At 33.8% G+C, this 6,677-nt stretch overlaps 1 protein-coding gene across 1 annotated transcript in view; it reads right to left on the bottom strand.

Annotated features, from left to right (window-relative positions):
- Positions 1-1,438: 1,438 nt before the first annotated feature.
- Gmer (GDP-L-fucose synthase-like protein) overlaps positions 1,439-6,677 on the bottom strand; it is a 65,331-nt gene continuing 60,092 nt past the window's right edge. Inside the window, exon 6 of the mRNA XM_089090215.1 lies at positions 1,439-1,754. Within this exon, the coding sequence (XP_088946341.1) occupies positions 1,522-1,754 (233 nt within the window). The 3' untranslated portion in view covers positions 1,439-1,521. The remainder of the gene's footprint in view (positions 1,755-6,677) is intronic.

The following is a 6,677-nucleotide window of genomic DNA, read 5'->3' as shown; positions in this document are numbered from 1 at the left end:
TATAATTTAAACTTGTTGGTTTAGCATCTTTGAACAATCGCTTTAGTGTCCATGGAATTCGGATGGTTTCGGCCTCGATATTTTAATTGTTCTATTAATGTAACTTTCACGATGAATTCAAAAATACGTTCATGTTTCTTTCTAATTACAGCTTTTGCACAAAAAAATCTTTTTTTTTCTGGAAATGTTTCTTGTTCAAAGAACAAAAAATCCTATTTGAATTGAGCATAAAAAAGGGAATACGCCACGATTCTTGCATAATCGACAGTAATTTTTTCAAGTGCAATATTCTCAGATTCCAGATCTTTCTCTTACAAAATAAGAAAAAAGAATAGACGAGAATGAATCTTTTGATCCATTAACGTTTAACAGACGGTAGATATACTAAGTACTGCTACTACTACTAACAACTCACTGCAGCACCAAGCAGCCTTAGACCCACACAGTTACGCACGCTACTCCCCCATCCTCATCTGTTTAAAGTTTCCCTCTTTACACCCTCACAAGAAGTTTCAATCTCCCTTAAACCTTCCTTACGGCATCCTCCAACCCAATTCGGGGAGGACATGATTTTTGCTTGGCCCAAGATGGTTGGCCGAAAAGGCGATCTTTGGCAATCTGCCATCTTTCGTCCGTAGAACCTGTACCAACTTTCTCAACCTTTCTCTCATTACAGCCCTAGAAAGTGGAATAGAACCACATTTTTCGTACAGCTTACTCTTTGAAATAGGATCAGTCTGACGGGAACCAAAAACAATCTATAGACAGTTACCTCTGAAAAAAATCCATCAAATCCTCCTCTGTCTTTCTGAGCGTCCATGTTTCAGAATCAAGCTTGACCATTGTCATCACTGTTTCTTTTATTATTTTAATATTGGCTCGCGAATTTATCTTCCCTTTCTTACAAACTTTTTCAACTGTATAAAAAAAAACAAAAACACCCTGGGTCTTGGCTATTCTATTTGTAACATCTTGACTGCATCCACTTTCCCTACTAATAATACTACCTAGGCAATTGAAACTATCCACTTGGTCGATCTTCTCGTTACCCCACATCACCACTTCACCTTCACTTATTCCCAAAAAAAACAACTGAGTCTTCTCAACATTAATTTTCAAACCTATTTTTGAGTCCTGAGCTCTCGAAATCTCCAAAAAATCATTCATTTTGCAAACATTTTATTTAAGATGCTCAAATCATCAGCAATCTAAGTCTAAGCGAGTTTTACTTTCCCATTTGATTTCTTACGATTTCAGTGCCTTTGCCGTGTTCTTTAGGACAGAGTCCATCAAAATAATCAATAAAAATAGGGATAGGAGGTTTATGTTGATAAATCCAAAAGTAAAAGTGTATTTCTTCTTCTGAACAATGTTTTGGATGTATCTTATGTAGAACAAATATAAATGATTTACTATTTATTTTAACTATAAGATAAGGTCCTTTAACAAAAAAATATTCACACGCGTGCCAACAATAGAACAACTTTAATTCTCCCAGTACAAAAATAAAACAAAGAAATATTACTTTCTAGCATTTTCATAATTACTAAAAAACCATTTCACCGATTCCGTAATTGAAACTTCTAAAGGGGTAAATTTGAAATCTGGCAGAAAACTTTTAAGCTTAGCATTGGATGCAGTTTTCCTAAACTGACCGTCCGACTTAGTTGTATCGTAAATTACAGAATCAATTCCTGCTGCCTTAGCTATCATGTCAGCGACTTCAGCGATCGAAACCTCGTCTTCTTCTCCAACTGAAAGAGACGGTTACGTTAAAAAACAGGTAATCTAAAAGTTAAGAGGGGTAAGAATAAGACAGTTAATATGTTATCTACTGTAATACCTCCATCTCTGGATACCCCCATCTCTGGAAAATTAACCCGAAAGTATTAACCAATGAATAGAACTCAGCGAACATGAGCAATATGAACATCGAAGACTTCTCATTACGTAACGCTATAATGCTCACTGACTTGACCAGTTCTTGCGGATAACAAGCTGCAAAAAGAAGTTTTTAATCTGAAAATTATTATGTACTGAAGACAATTGATTTGGCCAAAAAAAACTTAATAGCGTAAACTTCGCCAAAACGTAATACTTCGGCCTGGCATCACAGACTCGTTTTTTGATGATTGCTAAATGACAATGCAGGTTCTCGGAATAGAATCTAGCATTGGCATCTAGCATTGATTCCTTTAGACAATCATTGTTACTATTATTAACAATTTGGGAATTTCCAAGTTAAAAAAAGAAAATGGCAAGAAATTTAAAACTAGATTAGAGTAATCAGCCAACTAAGTACTTTGTAGTCTTTTTTGACAACATTTTGAAAAAAATTAATTAAAAACTAAAGCAAGCAAAAATAGTCATATGATCAGTCAAATCTACAACGGACAGAAATTAAAACGAATAATCAAGTCAAATATAAAATATTTTTATAAAATATTTATTATCATTCAAAATAATATGGGTATCAAGGCAATTTTCAGATGTAAAAATGTTATCAATAAGAGTTGCATGGTTATCACAGATTCTTGATGGTAGTAAACAAGTTGGTGACAAACCATGTAAAAATGAAATATTAAAAAATTCTAATCCCTTATTCGATGCCGAAACATTATGTCGCATTAAATCAATATTAAAATCCCCAATTACATGAAATGGATGGTGTTGCTGGGTGAGGGCATCTAACAACGACTCGTATTGACTTAAAAACTCTTGAATACTAGACGATGGTGGCCGATATACTACAATTACTAAACAAGTATTTTTTCCATCATTCACTTCTACTACACAACTCTCAAATAGCATCTCAACATTCCAAACCATAAATTCATTACGTAAAGAAGATGCAAAAACATTTCGTATAAAAATACCAACTCCTTCTCTCTTATTCTGTTTTCGACTAGCATGAAAAAACTTATAATTTTCATAATGTTGGAATGTATTATTTTTATCAAGAAATGTTTCACAAATTCCTAACACATCTGTTGACGACCCTTTAAGAAAATCATGCAAAAAATTTAAGCTGCTATTTAATCCTCTACAATTCCAAAATGACAGTCGTTTAAATTGATTATTTAAAGGTGGAAGATCATGAATAAATAAATATTTATTTTTAGGTGCATTATAATAATCTGGGCAAATCTTGATCTTGTGACGAAAACCTATGAAAAAATTTATTAATATCAAGAGGATTTTTTTCCAGTTCCTCCAGCCTACCAGCAGGAATTTCTACAAAACTTAACTCAACCATAATCCAAACTCAACAAAAATTTCGCATCCAATCTCCGTGAGCCGATATAAATAAAAAAAAAAAAAAATAAATAATTAAAAGGCAGCAAAAATTTCGGAAAAAAAAATAAGAACAAAAAAGTAATACATAAACAATATTTGACATCATACTCACTCTAACCATTATCCTTATCATCACCCTAAGGCGAGCGCAATTTAATCACGGATACCTGAGCTAAATCACAACTAACTACAATCATAAATCCACTCAAACATACTAAAAACCACTTTAATCCACTTCCGATACATTTTTTATGCATTTGACTAATACGACATTATACCATTTAAGCTTCACTTTTTGCTCATTCTCAATGAAGCATAATACAGGTGGGACGACTGGGGGGATCCAAGCACTGACTCCCTTTTCTCTGAATTCTTTCTGTTTGATTTTCAGGTAGTTACGAATGTCACGAACACCTTTTGTCACATCATCTGTTATATAGACATAGGGAGATTGACTTCCGGCTACTCTTCTGAACGGGTTTTCACGCAATTTTTTGTTTCCCTGAAGGATATAGAATTTGTCCTTATCATCCTGGAGCTGGATTTTGATAAATCGATCCGTAAACTCCAGTAGTTCAAATTGGGTATTAATCCCAAGATGTTGGGAAAGTAAGGCGTTAACATGCTCCTTAGCTGTTGACTTAGATTCACCTTTAATGTTCCATAGAATAATATTCCTTCTTCTATCCATATTTTCTACCACAAGGACTCTCGTAGCTAACTCACCAAAACCGGGTTCCTTTGCAATTTGTTTACGTAGTGCCTATATTTCCTGCTTAATACTGGATAACTCATTTTCGTGGGTCACTTTTGCTAATTCCAAATCTTCAACACGAGACGTTAGGGACGCTAAACCAGACTTAATGTCACTGATTTCCCTTTTTATTTCTGAAATATCATTCTTAGTTTATTCGATGATTGCAAGGATTTTATCCAACTTTGAAATATTATCAGTCGATTCCGTGGACCCTCTAGACTCGTCCAAATCGCTTTGTCTTGATCGCTTTCCACTTTTCTTAACCATATTGGTATCCAATAATGTTTATAATTTTCAAATAGCTCAAAAAACGAACGCCCAAGATAATTCACTAGGCACTTCACTTGTCAACTTATCAAATAATTTTTTGTATTGTTCTCTGTCCAATAATGTTTATAATTTTCAAATAGATCGATAAACGAACGCCAAAGATATTTCACAGCAAAGTTTACACAGCGCTCGCACAGGGATGTTACTACTCCGGGTGCATTGAATGAACATTCTTTTAAATGTTTTAACTTTTATACCTTTAAGAAGTCATAAATTAATTAAGATTTTAAGGAATAAATATCAGCATATGTATATTAAACTGACAATGCATATTTTTTTCAGTAAATTCATTTGAATTTTTTTCAGTAAAGTACAAATTATATTCTGAGTTTTAAAAAGCATTGAGCTTAGAACCCTACTCATGTTAATTGCTACTGGTTTTGATTTTGACTTGTTTTAATTTCTGATTGATGTGGATTTCATTTATTTGTTGATACTGATTTGTGGTAGTTGTATGTGGTAGTTGTGCTCAGCAAACATGAGCAATATGAACATCGAAGACTTCTCATTACGTAACGCTATAATGCTTACTGACTTGACCAGTTCTTGCGGATAACAAGCTGCAAAAAGAAGTTTTTAATCTGAAAATTATTATGTACTGAAGACAATTGATTTGGCCAAAAAAACTTAATAGCGTAAACTTTGCCAAAACGCAATACTTTGGCCTGGCATCACAGACTCGTTTTTTGATGATTGCTAAATAACAATGCAGGTTCTCGGAATAGAATCTAGCATTGGCATCTAGCATTGATTCCTTTAGACAATCATTGTTACTATTATTAACAATTTGGGAATTTCCAAGTTAAAAAAAGAAAATGGCAAGAAATTTAAAACTAGATTAGAGTAATCAGCCAACTAAGTACTTTGTAGTATTTTTTGACAACATTTTGAAAAAAATTATTTAAAAACTAAAGCAAGCAAAAATAGTCATATGATCAGTCAAATCTACAACGGACAGAAATTAAAACGAATAATCAAGTCAAATATAAAATATTTTATCTTGTAATGCTAAAATAGAACAAAAGTGACTTGATAAGCTTTTGAAACTAATTAGACCAAAATCAATAAGGAGGAAAAGCTGTTGAAAGATCTTAAGCCGAAGTGAGGACACCAGAGTAACTGTGAGTTACTCTGGTGTCCTCACTGAAGTAACTCTATATTCTCATCTTTTCCCTACGTGGATTAGTTTGCGCCGATTGGACATTTTTTTTTTTTTGTTGTTTTTTTTTGTGGGGGTTTTGTTGGTTTTTAGTTTTTTCTTGTTTTTTTTTTTTTTTTTTTTTTATCTTGTTCTTCTTGTGTGTCTTTCGTTCTGAATAAGCCTTTTTTTTATAAAGGCGAAAAATCCGCGTTGTTTTGTTTCTGTTGTTTTCTTTTCTACCCACTGGCCACAGTCTCGTTTGTTTGTTTTTTTTTTTTTGTTAGAGATTTTTCTCTTTGTTGATTTTTTGGAAAAGCTGTTAAATTTATTCGGTGAATTAATACACGCTGAAGGCACTTACTTGGCTACAACAATTTAATAATAAGAACTTTTTCACAACTAAATGCTTTAGCCTGGCACCGCCCACTCGGTTTCAATAACAGACTAGATGACAGCTAAAGTCCATGCAATAGAACTAGCATATGTTCTGTCACTTGTTAATTTTCTGTTATACGATATAATCGAATGACTATAATTCAATGATCATCCCCATTATGATAACAGTTGTGGGCATCATTCGATTGAACGTCTGGAGGCTCGGATGAAAATCCAGATAGTGGCTGATTAACGAGAAAAAATGACTTAGGACAGGCAATTGTTCTAAGTGAAGTCAACAGGAAGGCAAATGTGAAAACCCTTCAAAGTACATCAGAAGATGAATCCCAACAAGTATTATTCAAGCACAGGAAACAGCGACCAATGGACAAAAATAAGAGTCCATCAAGGTGGCAGCCGCAGTGATCACAGGCGATAGTGAATATCGCCCGTGATTTGACATGTCAAACAATACCTGGATGTTCATCTGTTTTTCACATATATGTCATAACTTATTCTTGCGTAACTAGAGGAGACTTCCTCATAAGATAGGTTTTCAGAAAATTATGGTTTGCTGAACTGATGGGGTTGAACCTTGAAAGAACTGTGACTGACATTATCACGGAAGTTAGTCTTAAGCTCCTTCAGTTGCGACCTGCTTTTCATATCTCTGGAGTGGCTGTGTAGAAATTAGTTACATAGAGATAGAAGAAACTATTAGCGATTTAGCAGAGAAGACCATGATATTAAAAAATAACCTCAGCCAGAAAGCTCATA

This window comes from Artemia sp. Qi Xiang Cuo, chromosome 6 (assembly GCF_049724085.1).
Source record: "Artemia sp. Qi Xiang Cuo chromosome 6, ASM4972408v1, whole genome shotgun sequence".
Taxonomy (NCBI): Eukaryota; Metazoa; Arthropoda; class Branchiopoda; order Anostraca; family Artemiidae; genus Artemia; species Artemia sp. Qi Xiang Cuo.
Note: the sequence above shows the minus strand (reverse complement) of the source record. Positions and strands in the feature narration are given on the sequence as shown.